This window comes from Lissotriton helveticus, chromosome 2_1 (genome assembly GCF_964261635.1).
Source record: "Lissotriton helveticus chromosome 2_1, aLisHel1.1, whole genome shotgun sequence".
Taxonomy (NCBI): domain Eukaryota; kingdom Metazoa; phylum Chordata; class Amphibia; order Caudata; family Salamandridae; genus Lissotriton; species Lissotriton helveticus.
This window is the reverse complement of record NC_136059.1, coordinates 47217829-47235767: the sequence shown is the minus strand read 5'-3', so window position 1 is coordinate 47235767 and position 17939 is coordinate 47217829. Positions and strand designations below refer to the sequence as shown.

Below are 17939 nucleotides of genomic sequence, written 5' to 3'. Positions count from 1 at the left end.
TGTGAGATGCCAAGAACTGAAAGGGCAGACAATCAGTTCTAAATAGGAAGGTTGGATGGATTGGATGGTTATATGGAGCTATGTCAACTTTTGAGGATCCTATTTCAGACCGCGAGCTCAGTAATTACCTTAGTGGTCGACACAGTGTCTGAAATCAAGTGCCGCTGTGGATCTGAGACACAGCAGAACATGGTCCATGTACTCCGGGATTGTAAGGTTCATGCCTTGTATATGTTCACCGTAAATGCAGAAAAGTGATGCGGAATAGGTTGCTCTTTGGAGGTCACAGTTAGTGTGAACATCGGAGAGGACTTAGATTACTTAATTTTGAACATTGGCTCATGGTCCAAAATCTGTGAGATGAATCATTTGAGAGCAGTTCCGTCAGAATCAAGGAGTCCTTTCACGGTCTGCAGCAGACAAAGGGTCCATTCGATCAAAGATTGTCAAGGGGACCAACCATATGCACACACAAGCTCACCCGTGTAGAGAGTACCTTTGACTGTCTGGTCAGGATGCCTTTTTGCTTTGCTAGCCCAACCTTAAACCTTATTTTTATTCCATAGAAAGCTATGATTGTGGATGAATGTGACCATATCATCAGATCTATCTATGGATTAAACTAGAGAACCGAGATTGTTGATTGCTTAAGGCACAAGTCTCAGGTGGTGTTACTGTTGGTGGTGTGGGAGGGGTCCTACTTCAGACTGTCAGGAAGTTCTTCAACAGACAGAGAGGTACTGAACAGCTGGACCAGTAAGGGACCCAGGATTTGAAAGAGCTTCTTCACTAAAGGGCGTTTTTTTATGGCTCTCTGAACCTTGATGGTTTTTGCATGGCAATGACGTTACCTTTTCAGGGGTGAAGGTACAAACTCTCAGCAAAGAAAATCTGCAAATTCAAGGTTAGACTTCTTGTGGAGGCAAACATTAGTGACAAATGGTAAATTACTATTTATTTTTTGTCTGTGATAAAACTCTCTCCATATATACTCACCCTGTTGATCACAGATTTCCCCCTCTGAAAATGTCTGGACATGGACTGCACAAAAAACCTGTCTGCGAAGCCCCAATTAGAGTCAGTGATATTGTCCTGTGTTTTTACAGCTTTGGCAAATTAGAAAGATAGATAAATTCCTTACCTTCGTTGCTCTTATCCAGGTCATTATCGCATAAGTCATCTCTAGGACAGGTTATCCAAATTCGCTTTACCTGGCCCTCCTGAAGTAATCAACAGTACACTACAACTGGCACAAAATCAGGCAGCCAGATTCAACTACCAACAGCCAAGCTTTGTCACACCACCCTTCAGGGAGAAAACTATACCCGGCTGCTGGTAAAACAGCAAGCTGCATTCAAAGCTGGATACATCCAGAACTGTGCGGCTCGCCTACTCCTTGAGATATCTCGGAGACAATCTGCAAGACCCGCACTGAGGAAACTTCACTGGTTGCCTATTCAGTCCATAATACGATTTAAGACCATGTGCCTGGCCCACAGAGCCATTTGGAAAACTGGACCCGTTATAACCCAACCTCTGGTCACTCCTTACCAACCTTCTAGGAGTCTTCGCTTCCGCTCCGCCTTCCTCGCTACCACGAGGAAAGTACGGAGATCCAGATCGGGTGGACGTTCCTTCTCTTGGAATTCCTCCACTTACTGGAACTCTCTTCTCCCTACTCTTCATAGGGAACCTAACCTACAGACTTTCCGTAAACTCCTTAAGCCACTCACCTGAATCTCCCCACTAGTCCCTCCTCTAAAAAGATGAGCCTTAGCGGTGCCAGATTTTCTGGACTCGCCGCCCGAATCTGGAACTCCTTCCCACTGGATATTAGGAGCAGTCCTTGTTATGTTAGATTTAGACAACTTCTAAAAACATGGCTCGTCAATCAAGCATATGAATGGAAGAGTGAGCAGCATGTAAGTGTTCTGTTACTCTAGCGCCAAGAAAATGTCTGGTGTGCGTGCGCTTTATAAATGTTAGTAACTTATCATAACGTAACATTGATAGGGGCTGTTGAGTGCCCTTCTAGATTGCTGGAGGAAAGGGCAACTCCTCCTTGTAGGCACGGGGCCACTCTCCACAGAATAATATTTATAAAAGGTGACAGGTGTCTCCTTTAGAGAGTCACAGTTAGGAAGAAACAACCTGCAAAGCGTGAAAAACCTCCCTTGGCAATCGTTGTGATTGTTGATTGAAGATTACGATAGTATTGTTGAAAAACAGCAAGACACGAGACCCCTTCTTACACCATGAACAAGACAAAGGAAAGATGTCTACCAGTAACGACTCAAATTTTTTATAAAAAGATAATAATGAGGAACATTGAATTAACCAAGCAGAAAATAACACATCAAAAGAAGGATACTTCACTAAGGAAGAACCAATCTTTTGAGGAAGAAATCAGGGACAAAAGTGAATAATACTTGGGCACTGAGCATGGTGAACAATCAGGAAAAGAGATGTTCAATGCATCATGGCTTTCTAAGCATTGCCTATGATATGTAACAATAAGTGACCTTAGATGAAGGTAGCCCAGCTTTATGCCAGCACTCTTTCGCACTCTCTGTCGAAGAGCTGCACACAGGTTCAGCTTGCGTAGACTCCTCCAAAGACAATGGGTCAATAGTAGCTTCAGATTTACCGGACAAAAAGGCTTAGGGAAAGTTGAGTGAGCAGCTCAAAACTGCCATTTTGCCCCAAGTCTGTCTTCCTGTTGATGCTCTATTAAAAATGTCAACTCAATAAATTCAGGAAAAGAAGGAGGGGCCTGGAATCCAACTAACTCCTTTATTTCCTGGTTTAACCCACACTCAGTCCAGGTACCTTTACAAGCCAGTTTGTGAAAGCAGTTACTGGCTGAGTGTCACACAAAGCCTCCTCACCGGAGCATGCCACGTCCGGACATTCAGCATCTTCTTAAAAGCTGACACTACAACATTGGAAAATCATGACCAGGCATCTGAGTTGGTTACGAGTAGGGCTGCTTAAGCCAGTGCAGGACCATTAAGGCAATTGATGAGATAACCCCCTTCGGCATGGGTAGGACTAAGTACCTTCTTTTTGTCTTCAAGAGTAAGCAAAGGTTTACTTTTAGAGGGCGATGTAGGTTTACATTGAAAAACCATCCAGTGTATGTATGTCTTGTGCTATGTATTCACAACAGGTTTAATAGTTTAGTACGTGTGTTGTAGATTTATAATCGATTGTTTGATTATTGGGCATTGATAACACTACATCTTTGAATTAGCAAATGTGACATCGGTGCTGCCTGTGTCATCGATCATTTCAATGTTCTGCAAGCGCTTTCGTTGAGTCATGGCCAGATGTTAAGACTACATGTGTGCTGACTGGCGACTCTGCCTACACACCTCTTCGAATCGACCTTGGTGTTTTGTACTTCATTTGATGCGTTGTCACACAGACAGCATGCAGGTGCTGTAACTTTAGTGAGAGGGCCCTGGATAGACCAGTGTGAATGCTGTGTGTCTGTAGGCTTGCGCATCGCATCCATGCCCAATTGATCATCCTTGTGAATCCCCTCTGAGTGAGGAGCAGCTGACTAAGAGCATCAGGTCTTAAGATATCCCCATTTTAAGGAGGCCACCTAACCCTGTCTCTCCACTTCCTGAATTTCCTTAATTTCTACTCTGCCTCTCTCTTGTAGCTTTTATGAACCTGTGACAAATGCATAGCTCTGTACTCCATTTGCTGATTATCAATCCACCCAAAATAAATCTTCAACCTCGATTGACGTTTTATCTCTTTTTGGGTACCTTCACTTCCACAGGAGAATTGCCATCCCCTGTTTTATGCTGTGTTGTTTGGGATCAGGTAGCAATCGCATTGCTATTGTGTTTTCAAGAGCATTGGGCATTGACACTTGTTTACTCATCACCAGCTGCATTTTTAGCTAAGGGCCATAGCACACTGTGCAGAACTAGATGTTTTTATTGTCTTGAGTAATGTTTGTGCTTTTTATTACTATTTTATTACTATTTGCTCTAATTAAAATGTTACTGTGCATATATCAAACTGTTGTGAGATGTTACAAAAGTGTTGTGCATGTCATGCATTTACAAAAACTCAGAACTCTGGCTTCACATTCGCATCTTCATTTCACCTGTGATTCCAGCCAGGTACCTCTACTCATCACTTCACTTTAGCTGGTACAGAAAAGGTCATCCACAGCAACCTGGAGAGGAAGTAGGCTTGCAACACCACCTTTCTGTTCCAAAGTACCCAGTGTCCTGCTTAGTGGGCAACACTAGCACGCTCTCCTTTGATAGTTTGGGGATGTCCCATCAACCACCACCTGTGAAATGTAACATCAGTTATCTCTATGGTATCTTTCCCAGCTGTGGGACGGAGATGGAGAGTTGCCGCACCCGCATTCACCGGCCGGAGGAGGACGGCACCGGGGAGATCTGCTTCTGGGGCCGACACGTTTTCATGGGCTACTTGAACACGGAGGATAAGACCAAAGAGGCCTTGGACGAGGAGGGCTGGCTTCACTCTGGGGACCTTGGCAAGCACGACGAGGACGGCTTCCTGTACGTCACCGGGAGAATCAAAGGTGAGAGGTGATGTGATCATCTGTCACTGCACTCAACATTAGTCTTTTGAATTTTAATATCCATGAATTTTTAGGAAATCCATTCTTTCAGATTGTTGTCCCTTTTACAGGACATTGGGTATATTTCACCATCTGTGGTTGAAGCTGATTCATATGGTTTAACCATATGTGCTCCTCTTAAAGGTATGTCTTTTTTTATTCTTCAAAGTCCTGTATCCACTCTTCTAAGTCAGCTTCCACTGGCTTATGTTATATGAGGTAGCAGCGAAGGGCAAGTTCTATGTAGGGGTGGGTGGTAAAGTTCGCTCCTCCAGCAGAGTTCGCGGAGTTCCACCCACCCCTAGTTATATGGTGCTGTGTTATATGGTGCTGTCGCGAGAAGTTAATGCCCTCCCTACTAACACTGCATGGTGCAAGAACATTCATTGGTATGTAAAATGCAATGTTACATATAATTTATAACTTTCCATTAAAGAACAAAGCTAGAACGTGCTCGGACCAGATCATTGGCAAGTTTATCCGGCACAAATCAACATGATAAAAATTATGCTCACCCTCTTGTACAGTCCTGTCTAATGATGTACACATATCAGTCCAGAATCACAATCACCCTCACTTCAGACTTTACAACTGTTATACTCTCCAACGGCTACTTCAAGGAGGCTCTCACACACAGCACACACAAATTAAATTTAATTCTGAATATTATCTGGAAACACCTTTCTCTTTCACAATACGATTCCAAGATGACTTCGGTGCCACATCCCAGGCTGATGGCCCCGGCCAAGAGCTGGCTGTACGGGTAGCTTTCCTTAGAAGCTCAGGAGGGTGGAAAGAGTGACATACATTGGAGGCAGAAGAGAGTTTATGATTGGAATTAAACATCTTGGAATTTAGTGCCATGGAACTCTGGGATAGATGTGATGACACTTGTCTAAGAGCAGAAAGAGCAGCATCTCTTTGCAGAAAATATGGGAGTAGGAAGATTGAGAATTTTGTTAGGAATGGATTAGGAATTACCATCACTTGTGAACTATTACCCTTTAAACATCATTCTGGAACCCCAGCAAGTGAGGAACCTGCTAAGAGGAGGAGACCAGAACTCCTCCCTGCCTGATACAAAGAATAATTCCTTAATACCTTCCAGGGACCTAAGAGAAATTTTCCAGAACTCGTAAAGCCTGTTTCTTGTCTCCGGGACCCCTCCTCAGAATAACCTGTGTGCTGGAGGATTCAAGATTTATTTGTGCTGTGCAGCCTGCATACTAGAAAGAGCTGCCTTTCCTTGGAGGATAGAAGAAGAGGATTCTTTCAACAGTGAAACATCCTTGATAATCAACCAAATGTTCATCTTGTTATCAAAAATGAGTATCGAAGAAGAATTGTCGGGGTTGTGGTGGCTCATCTGGGACATAGGCATGTACACAAAAGCAAAACTCTTTCTCACACATTACATTCATCAAATAACAAAATCCTACCTGCACTCTATTAAAGGGAAACCACCTTTCCCTTCTTCTGAGGGGAAAAACCTGTCTTGGGTGATGCACTGGCCAGTGGAATGGTTTCTGTATTTACTTGCACTGGCAAAAATATGTCTTCCAAACACCTATGACAAAGAAACTTGAAACTCTAACTGATGTTTTCCCATCTCCTTTGTAAAAGGATTCACAAACAGGAGACATTGAACCAGTTAATCAGTTTTGGAATGTGCACATTCTCCCAGTTTATGATCAATTTAAACAATAACCCTATACACTTAACCGAAGACATGGCCTTATTGGCACTCCCAAGAAAATAAATCAATTAAACCGGATTTATAAAGAACAGCTAATCACTTGCAAGCGTATCTAGGCACTGAGGGCCAGGCTGCTCGGGTGGCATCAGTTGCATCGCCCGGTCTTCAGTCCCCTTCTGAATTCCAGGAGGGAGGGTGAGTTCTGGAGATGGATGGAGAAGCTGTTCCAGGACTTCGCACTGAGGTAGGAGAAGGAGTATTCTCCACTGTTGCTTTGGGGGGGGGGGGTGTGTGAGCGAGGGAGAGGGTGGTGGAGCACAGGAGTCTGGAGGGTTGGTGGAAGCTCAGGCAATGGTTGATGCATGTTGGTTCCTGGTTGTGCAGGGTTTTGTAGGTATGGGTCAGAATCTAGAATTGGCATCTCTTGTGGGTGGGGAGCCAGTGGATTTTCTTCAGGTAACGGGTGATGTGTGTCTATCTGGGGATGTCGAGGATGAGTCTGCCCGTTGAGTTCTGAATGGTCTGCAGTCTCTTCAGGAGGTGTTTGGTAATTCTTGCGTAGTGTACGTTGCCTTAGTCAAAGCGGCTTGTGACGAGGGATTGAGTGACGGTGCATCTGGTGGAGATTGAGAGCCACTTGAAGATCTTTTGGAGCATACACAGAGTGAGAAAGTAGATGGGTCTGGTTCTTCATGGTGAGTTTGCTATCCAAGATGATGCAGTTGTTTCCAGGCTTGGTCTGTGGGGGTGGGGGAGGGTCACAGTTCAGCAGGCCACCAGGAGTCGTTCCATGTTATGGTATGTTATATGAGTTTATAGAGCGCACAAATTATCCCAGAGAGGATCTCTTGGTGCCTGAACACGTCAACGTTTTTATAACATTAGAAGGTAAACAACCATGTTATTAAGTATTTTTTTTAATGAAGGTAAGTTAAAGCAAGAACGTAGCTGTAGGGGTGACTCGTTCCAATGTTTGGAGTCCAAGAAGGAGATGGACAGGCCCCCATGCTAGGCTGTACCGATACGCTTAGCACATAACAGCAATTGTTCACTAGATCTAAGATGATGGGCTGGGATGTAAGGCTGCAATTTGTTTTTCAGGTAGTTTGAGCCGCTTCAAAGAAGTTTAAAAATAGCACGCTTTTTATGGAAGCCAATGAAGTGATTGTAAAATAGGTTCAGATGGAGCAGAGGAGGAAGGTTGCATCCCGGGTGGGCGGCCGTGTTCTGGTCAACTTGGAGTTTAGAAATGAGGCCTTCATTTATTTTGATTGTTAGGGCATTGCCATAGTCCAGGTGACTTACAATCAGTGCCTGAACAAGAGGTTTTCTGATCTGCAAAGGGATCCATTGAGGGTACACATCAGACCAAAACACATTCCCAGGATTGAATTCACATGCTCTTTCATGGAGGGGTTATTATCACACCCAGATTTTGTAAAGAAATTTTAGGGATTGGAATAGGTCCCCAATTCTCTTGGCCACCAATCATTGGACCAGACTGCATGTGCCTTTCCAAAAAGCAAACATTCTGTTCTACTGGATTTCCGCTGAAGGAAATTAGCTGTGATCCAGTAGGCAATGTTTATCATGCATTCCCTGAATTGGAGTAGACTGGATTTTCCAGGTGTGGAAACTATAAACCCACTTGTAAATCAGCTTTTCAACACCTTCCTTCCATCAGCTACTGTGCCCAAATTATGGAATCAGGCAAAAATTGTGCCTCTTCTTAAAAAGAGAAAACCCAGGCCACATCACAGAGCGGGCTAATTAAAGACCGATCTCTTTACTTCCAGCTCTCTCGAAAGTTCTTGACAACATGTAAATCAGCAGCTTTCTTCCTACTTAGAAACCAACAACCTGCTACATGCTAGTCAATCAAGGTTTTGTCCCAACTGCAGTACTGAGACAGCAGTGCTTGAGGTAGTCTATTTCATCAGACTTAGCTTTGATTCAGGTGATAAGGTGATTCAGGTGATCAGGCTGGCTATCCTGGATTTATCAGCCACGTTTGATACTATCTCTCACCACATCCTACTGGCCCATCTCAGTTCTGTTTGAATTAGAGGGCATGCCTGGAATTTGCTAGCATCCTTTCTTGAAGGGAGAGGACAAGAGGTATGGCACTCCACTTTCCAGGGTTATCCTCTCAAATTGAGGGTGGGAGTGCCACAGGGCTCTGCCTTGAGCCATACACTGTTTAATGTGTATCTCACCCCCTTAGCTACCCTGGCAGAATCACTAGGGGCCACAATTGTGTCATACGCTGATGACACCCAACTGCTGTTCTCCTGGAAAAAAAGGAAGTCATTTCCTGGTGAGAAAATCCAAAATTGCCTCAGTGCAGTCTTTCGCTGGATTTCATCAAATCAACTCAAATTCAATGCTGGGAAGTCTGAGCTCCTCTTGTTTGGACATGAAGCAGAGGTATCTTGGCAGTCTTTGTGGCCAACTGATGCCACCACTTCTCAAAACTCGTCAGTGAAAAACATAGGCATTAAATTAAATGGACAATTTCTGTTTCACTCCCAAGTTAACATCGTGGTGGCACTTGTTTTGTCTTACTACATATGTTGAGAAAGTTTTTGTATCTCCTGCCTTTGACGGCGAGACAGTAATTGATCCAAGCCTTGATCACAGTGTGATTGGACTATGGGAATGGACTTTACCTAGGCCTACCTGACTACCTGATTGATAGGCTACAGCGGCTCCAGAACGCAACTGTGCAAGCGATTTTTGGTCTGCCCCGTAATTTCCATGTATCAAGGCTTCTTCATGATCTTCATTGGCTCCCGATCAGGAAAAGGATCAGTTTTAAGACTTTGCTTTTCACCCAGAAAGCCTTCTACGGAACTGGACCTGGTTACTTATGAGCTAGAATTAAGTTCTATACTCCCCCTAGAAACCTGCGCTCTGCCTTCCTCTATCTTGCCAAAGTTCTGTGGGTTAAGAAGGCAAGGTCCAGGGGAAGATCTTTCTCTCTTCTGGGCCCCTCTCTGTGGAATAAACTTCCTCTAGAACTCAGATGCATTGAGGCTACCCCCTTATTTCAGAAGAAGCTCAAAACCTGTTTTTGTCCTAAATTCTAAGTCCATACCCTCATTCCCCCTCGGTTAGCGCTTCTTCTGCAGTAGTTCCAGGACACTCCTTGGAGTAACAGTTGTGCTCTAGAAATCATATACATACATTTGGCCCCATAGAGATGACAAGTAGAGCATCATTGCCATACAAAATGATATTAAAGCTACATGACCTGATAACTTTGGCCAAGGGAACCACATGTATTTTAAAAAGATTGGTATTTAAGATGGATTCCTGAGGAACCCCCTTATCTAAGGCAATGATTCTGGAGTTTAAAAAAATCCAGCTGAACCGTATGGTTTGGATCCACCAAGAAGTTGTTCAGCCAGCCCAGTGCTTTGCTTATTACATCGATCTCTGGGTACGGGTAACATGAGAGATGGTGTCGAAGGCTGCTGATAAATCCAGGAGAACCAGCAAAGCCTAATTTCCCTGGTCCAGGGCAAGTCTGATAGTATCGGTTACCTCCACCAAGGCTGTTTCCGCGCTACATGATGCGCGGAAACCAGACCGGGAGGGATCTACCAGGAAGTTAGATGGGGAGATGTTGCTCACGCAAATCAGATCTTCTGTCTTGTCTGTGTTGAGCTTGAGGCAGCTGTTTTGCATCTAGTCGGCGATGTTGGTTATGCACAGGTGGAAGTTGGTCCTTGTGGTCGATGGGCCTTTGGATGGAGAGAGGATGAGCTGGGTGTCTTCTGCATAAGAGGTTATGTTCAGTCCATGGTTTCTGACAATGTTGGCCCAGGGAGTCATGTAGGCGTTGAACAGAATATGGCTGAGGGATGAACCTTGAGGGACATCTCAGATGATGACCTTGGGCTCCAAGGTGAACTGTGGAAGGCGTATTCTCTGTGTTTTTCGGGGGAAGACGAATGCAATCCATTTCAGGGTGTCCTTCAGGTTTCTGATCTGATGATACCTCTTGATCAGGGTGTGGTGGGACACAGTATCAAAGGCCGCTGAGAGGTCCAGGAGGATCAGGACAGGTGCTTCCGCAACACTTCCTATAAGCTCAACCATATAAGGATCAATAGGATCTTCTGTTTACTTCTTCTGTTCTGTCATGTCCCGCATCTTTGTAAAAGGACCAAATCACATCTAAGAGCTTTTCTTGGAAAGACACCCAGGTTCTGTCAATGCCCTTCTTTGTATCACAGCCATATCTGGTTAAATTTGTAACCATTCAGGGATCCAAGACAGGTTTAGCTGCTACTTTTCTGGGGCTGATGGGTTTAGGACATACTGCCTTTAGCTTGGAGTAAATAGATTAATCCATAGGGAGCCTTAATCCAGTTATAAGATATTCTGCAACATGCTCAGAAGGCATCCAGATGTGGTCTGAGGGAGAGATCAAACATTGCATGACCATTAGCATCCAGTATCATGGCAGCTACCTCAACCAATCATTGTTTTATGGGGGGTGGGGAGGGGATCAATTGTTTTCTTTTTTCTACATCCGAACCCAGAAGTCATGATCATTTCGGATCACTGAAAGAATATCGACTACCAAAATATCGACTACCCAAAATATCGAGGAAAAAATATCTACAGCAAAAATATCGAGTTTGTATGTACAAACAGGTAAGTACAAAAATATCGAGTACAAAATATCGTTTACAAAAATATAGTTGTAAAAAATATCGTATTTACTAAAAACAGTGTTAAATTAAATTAATATTAATAATTAATTACTAAAATATACTTAAAATTACTTAAATGAACTTATAATAATTAAATAATTAATGAAAGTTAAATAAATATGTTTTTATTTCATATTTATTAAACATATATATATAGTAATAAAATATAATAAAATAATACCCAAAAACTGAAAACTGACCCTGAACCCTAAAAATACCCCTTTACCCAAAAACTGAAAACTGACCCTGAACCCTAAAAATACCCCTTTACCCAAAAACTGAAAACTGACCCTGAACCCTAAAAATACCCCTTTACCCAAAAACCCAAAACTGACCCTGAACCCTAAAAATACCCCTTTACCCAAAAACCCAAAACTGACCCTGAACCCTAAAAATAAAAACGATATTACTTCACTTACCTTAAAAACGATATTACTTCACTTACCTTAAAAACGATATTTTGGCTATCGATATTCTGTCCAGTCGATATTTTCTCCAAACGATATTTTGGAGTCGATATTATGTCCAAACGATATTTTGGAGTCGATATTATGTCTGTGTACCGATCATTTCTATTATCATTCTCAGAATCTGCAGCTTTGTTATTAATATCATCATTTGTCATTTTTAAAGATTTTCAGCTTTCTCAAAGCGTTACTAGATCTTTTTCATACCTTATTCCCTATTTCGAGGCAAAAAGATCAGGTGGCAGGTTTGACTGAAAGCACCATACCGACCGTGTCGGAAAGCCACGGTGCAGTAGTTGTCTGTGACAGTGAACCATATTTTGTCTTCATGGCGCCTACACAGCCTTACCTTTGTGTACAGAAATAGTGCCACCAAAGGAGTGTGTTGTGTAGTGTGACTGGCTGCGTGCAGCAGGACACGTCCTCTGTTCACATATCCCTCAGGTCACAGAGGAACTGATGTCAAAAGCTATAGTTTCAAACATGGAAGATATGTACTTTTCGGAAGAGACTGACTGACAGAATTATCCCAAGAAATATTATGGGCCTGATTCACAAAGGGCTACCGCACTTGTGGGGGAGTCTCTGCATTCGGGTGTAATTCTGATTGAGGAGATTCTGCCATGAGTGCGGAGACTCCTTTACGACTGCAGGGCCTCTGTCAGAAGTTTGGAGACTCCCCCACGAATGCTGGGCCTGTGCCACGAGTGCAGAGACTCCCCCATGACTGTGCCACTAAGTACGAAGAATACGCCACGACAGCTGGGCCTCTGCCACGAGTGTAGAGAATCCCCCACAACTGCGGGGCCTCCTCCACGAATGCGGAGACTCCCCCACGACTGCAGGGCCTCTGCCATGAGTGTGAAGACTTCACCACGACTGCGGGGCCTCAGCCACCAGTGCATAGACTCCCCTATGACTGCGGGGCCTCCTCCATGAGAGCGGAGACTCCCCCACGACTGCGGGCCTCTGTCAGAAGTTTGGAGACTCCCCCATGAATGCTGGGTCTCTGCCATGAGTGCAGAGACTCGCCAATGTCTGCGGGGCCTCTGCCACGAGTTCACAGACTGCCCCATGACTGTGGGGCCTCTGTCACAAGTTTGTAGACTCCCTTTCGACTGCGGGGCCTCTGCCACGAGTGCAGAGACTCCCCCATGACTGCAAGGCCTCTGCCACAAGTACAAAGAATACGCCACGACAGCTGGGCCTCTGCCACGAGTGTGGAGAATCCTATATGACTGCGGGGCCTCCTCCAAGAGTGCAGAGACTCCCCCATGACTGCAGGGTCTCTGCCATGAGTGTGGAGTCTTCCCCATGACGGTGGGGCCTCTGCCCTGAGCGTGAAGACTTCACCACGACTGCGGGGCCTCCGTCACAAGTGCGTAAACTCCCCCATGACTGTGGGGCCTCCTCCATGAGAGCGGAGACTCCCCCACAACTGCGGGCCTCTGTCACAAGTTTGGAGACTCCCTTAGGACTGTGGGGCCTCTGCCACGAGTGCAGAGACTCCCCCAGATCTGCGGGGCCTCAATGTGGGATCTGTTATGCTATAGCCTCAATGTGTGATCTCTGCTACACTGTAGCCTCAATGTGTGATCTCTGCTACACTGTAGCCTCAATGTGTGATCTCCGGTACACTGTAGCCTCAATGTGTTATCTCTGTTGCACTCTAGCCTCAACATGTGGTCTCTGTGGCACTAAAGCTTCAATGTGTGATCTGTATTTCACTACAGCCTCAGTGCCCCAGCGTGTGATCTCTGTTGCACTCTAGCCTCAACATGTGATCTCTGTGGCACTATAGCCTCAATGTGTGATCTCGGTTGCACTGCAGACTCAATGTGTGATCTCTGTGGCACTAAAGCTTCAATGTGTGATCTGTATTTCACTACAGCCTCAGTGCCCCAGCGTGTGATCTCTGTTGCACTCTAGCCTCAACATGTGATCTCTGTGGCACTATAGCCTCAATGTGTGATCTCGGTTGCACTGCAGACTCAATGTGTGATCTCTGTGGCACTAAAGCTTCAATGTGTGATCTGTATTTCACTACAGCCTCAGTGCCCCAGCGTGTGATCTCTGTTGCACTCTAGCCTCAACATGTGATCTCTGTGGCACTATAGCCTCAATGTGTGATCTCGGTTGCACTGCAGACTCAATGTGTGATCTCTGTTGCACTATAGCTTCAATGTGTGATCTCTGGTTTTATGCAGAGCTCATCATCACCGCAGGAGGTGAGAACATTGCCCCAGTTCCAATCGAGATTGCTGTGAAGGAGGAGCTGCCAATCATCAGTAATGCCATGCTGGTTGGAGACAAGAGGAAGTTCCTGTCTATGCTGCTCACATTGAAGGTTAGAATGGTTGTGAACACGCATGCAGCTAGGAGCATGAAAGGAGATATCTCTGTGCTATATCGGTCCGTCTTCAATAAATGACCTCTTCAGACATGTACTTACCCATGAACCATGAACTGCTCTTTAGTGGGTGCAGTCACTTGGAAAAGTTACAGACTTCTGGTACACGCTCTTCCTTTTCATCTTATTTATTTATGTTATTGGTGTTATTTATATAGCGTGGTTATTCAGTTATGCTTACGAAGAGAACTTAGAGCCTGATTATGATGTTGGTCAGACCGCCACCAATGGGCCGTCGATGGCGGTCCAACCGACCGCCAGCCCTTCGGACTGACCGCCGGATTACAATCCATGCGGTCGGACCCTAAACAGTCAGGGGAAAGACCACAGCCTCCGACAGGATCAGTGATCCTGTCGGGGCAGTGGTCGCAATCCCAAATGGAGAGGGTGCCGAGGTAGCTACTGCTGTCGAGATTACAATATCCCTTTCTGAAAGCCTTTTCATTTCGGAAAGACCGCCATGAAAAGGCTGTTGAAGCGGATTTTGAGGACCCCATACTGGGCCCCCTTCTATTGTTGGTCACTGTAAAGTTGCCCAGGGGGCACATGTAGTGCCCCCACGTACCTCCATTCTCCATGCGCCATGCACCATACGGTGCATGGAGGTGCAGGAAGTGCTCCTTTACACAGCGGCTTGTGCTGCAGCCCTTTTCCACGGGCCGCTGTGTAAAGGAGTGCTTTGCACTTGCCAGCCTGGTGTCGTATCGTATTGTGGTTGTCGGGCTGCCGACTGCTTGTCGGGCGGTCTCCTGACCACTGCGATAGTGGTCGGCAGTTTAACCGATCGATATTGTAATTAAACCCTTAATAACAACATACAGAAATCATCAATAACAACATGACTTCAGTGGGGAATATGATGAGCGAGAAGCACAGCAGTGTAGGTAAGAGAAGCCGGGGGGGGAGGGGTTGGTCGAGGACCTACAAGTTAGGAAAAGTAACTTTTTTAGAACTTTCCTGATTTGCACCAGTAACTGAGGCCTGAGGAGCAGAGGTAGGCAACTTTAGGTTCTTTTTAAGTATATTTTTGCTTTCATATTTTCAAATAAACAAACAATTGCACTAGCAGTATAAAGCATCAGTTAGGACCATAGACCATCGCTCACCCCCACACGGACAAAACAGCCTGTTTCTTTAATACACGTTCAATGTGAGAGTAGCAATAGATTGACCATTATGTCCCACCTCATGATTGTCTACAACATAGTAAGTTCTTCATGTACCTCATTACTTGCGAAATTTCTAGGCTAGCCTCGCCTCTCATATATCACCTTCTCTAACATTATACACATATTCATATCAGCCAGCCATTGCTGTTTATTAGGGCGCTGCTGAGACCTCCAGGTTATGGCAATGTCTGTTTGCTACCACACATCCCAGCAGGCCTAACATCAGCTGGGCAGATCTGGGCAGATCCTCCTCAAGATGATCCCGTGCACAGCAATTTGCAAAGTACCAGAAATAATTCTGCATTTATGTCCTCTCCCAGTACATTTGCATGTTTGGACATCCCCAAAGAGCGTGAAGGAAAGTGCTCTCCACTCAGTTGCACCTAACACATGTAGAAGTTTGATTTTTCCCTATCCTATATAGTTTGCTCCTATATAGCATACTCTAGGTTAGATTCAAAGTTGAATCAGTCGCAACTGGGATTTTATTGCCACCTCTCTCGGGTGCATCAGTGCTCCTTCCCACTCAATGTCCCCCTTCTCACCTGGATCAGTTTGCCTTCAGTTTCCGGAGATTGTCTAGTTTATTACTATGAGGCGTCCTGTATATCACAGAAGCCGCTTTTGTCTCAATATTCTCCATGATCACTCTGCCTTTCAAGGGCATATTATCTTGTTGTTCCATCCAGTCAATTCTTTCTGCACTCAAAGTGGGCCTGAGCTGCGTGTATTTGTAAAACTGTGTGTAGGAGAGATCAAATTCTTCTTATATGTAATGAAATGAATTTGGCCTCTCCCTATCCCAGCATCCCTTACCTCGGTAATCCACTCCAAGCGTTGGAAGCCTGTCAGCTTGGTGACCTCTCCTAGTGTCTCCCCTTTCCTAGAGGTGTCTCGTTATTACTCCCCGTGCTCTCACACATTTGGTGTCTTTGCTCCAGGCAGATGGAACAATCCCAGTGGTCCCAGTGGCACCCCCATCTCTTCCTTTCATAAAGGGAGTGAGAGTTATACTCCGTTGGGATTCTCTCGGTTCTGGCCATTGAGTCATCTCTTGGCATGAACTTCCAGTTGTAAATGGCCTGAAGCAGAGTGGCCCAGTAGTATGCTCTTACATCCGGTAGTTTAGCTGATCCATAAAGAGTCTGAAGTGCGATTCTTGGCTTTTTCCCTCCCCACAACAATCTTTGCGGAGTATTGTCTAGTCGATGAAACAAAGATTCTAGGACCTCAAAGGGGGCATTTACTAAAACCTATGAACGCTTAGGTGTGTTTTCATTTTGAAGATAGCCGCCCTTCCCATTGAGGTAAGGGGCAGCAAGGCGGCACAACTGGCACCTTGTGCATGCGTCTGCCTGGAACTCATGCATCTTTAACTCCAAATTCTGTCCCAAAAACTTGATTTATTGGCTATTGCATAGATACGGAAGCATTTAAATCAATCGTCCACCACCTGGAGACCTCCACCAGTCAGATCATACTCATCCAGATCCTTAGTTTTAGAAATTATAGATTTATTGCAATTCATTTTGAATCCCACATGTGTGTGCAACTCAGAGTCTTGAACCCTATGCCAAAAAAGCATGTCTGGTTGTGCTTTCTTTGGAAGTCTTCTGAATGCCAGCCTAGCAGGGGTGTGCTTCTTGTAAGAAAGTGGATTATTATTTGGAGTGGGCACTTTCCCACCTCAAAGACCAAACTATTCCATCATGATGAACGCCAAAAGTCCAATTAACCTGAGCTCCACCCCTGGTTACTGTGGCACAGAGTAAACAGGTTTAGCTCAGGGTAATGTGTAAAGTATTTAGGCCGTACCAAAACAGTAATTAAATAAAAAATACCATACAATAAGAATCTCAACCAGGATTTGACACTGATTAAATTTTATGACACCAAAATAACAAATAAAAAATCCCACAAGGGGAACTGGAGATGTGAGTTTGTAAAGCTTATCGTGAAAATAGCACCAGTAATAAATAGTCTATGGTCGCAGTAGACCAGGATCTAGGCGCACCTTGCGGATGACCACAATATATCCGATATTGGATACATCAAGCGGGACTGCCCGGGGAACGATTGTACTTTCTGCAAAAGGAAGGCAGAATCTTTCAGCGAGGCAAGGCAGCAGGCTGTATCTGGAAATGTCTCACTGAAGTCAGATAGACACTTCCATTTTCATTTACTTGTGAAATAGACTTCATCTTTCTTCTGGGAAAACACCTGGTGCCCGCTACGGCCAGTCAGGGCCTGACTGGAACTGGTCTTGGACCTCCTGTTGGATCAATCCGGCACTCCTGTTTCTGCTATGACCCAGACAGAGGCATCCCAAGTGATATCCCGTCTGATCATTTACTTATGGAACCGTGACATCTTCTCCACTCTTCTGATGGGAATTGCCCTTACTTTTCCAATCTGCATAACATGGAATCTGGAATAGATGACTCCCTCTTGAACACATCTCGAAACCCATGACTTCAGTCCTGTGAAATTGGTTTTCAATGTGTTTCCAAACATGCACCCATCTCAATATTGCTTGACTTTCATCTAGAAGCCTCACACAAAAGAATGTGGTGAATGGATACAACGCAGTATAAACTTCTTGAGGAGAAACAGAAATTCATTGATTTAACTAGGTGACTATATAGATCTTAACCCCTTCGACGCTGATGACGAGCTGGGCTCGTCATGAGGTAGCCTCCTCGCACGCTCATGACGAGCCCAGCTCGTCATGAAACATGGGAATCAACAAATCTCAGCACAGGAGGGGAATACCATCAGCATTGATGTGGATAATAAAGACTCCACCATTTCTCTTATGTTAGAGGGCTAATCATACAAGACTCTCAATAAGCCAA

General features: G+C 44.8%; 1 protein-coding gene across 5 annotated transcripts in view; it reads left to right on the top strand.

The window, feature by feature from the left end:
* Nucleotides 1-17939, top strand: part of LOC144817695 (long-chain-fatty-acid--CoA ligase ACSBG2-like) — a 607186-nt gene that overhangs the window by 571676 nt on the left and 17571 nt on the right. For 4 of the 5 annotated variants that reach the window (XM_078674444.1, XM_078674446.1, XM_078674447.1 and 1 more), the window contains 2 exons: nucleotides 4362-4579; nucleotides 13713-13852. In XM_078674444.1, coding sequence (XP_078530570.1) covers nucleotides 4362-4579; nucleotides 13713-13852 — 358 coding nt within the window. Of the gene's footprint in view, nucleotides 1-4361; nucleotides 4580-4670; nucleotides 4752-13712; nucleotides 13853-17939 lie in introns of those variants that run through there. The other variant, XM_078674445.1, reaches the window with a different exon arrangement.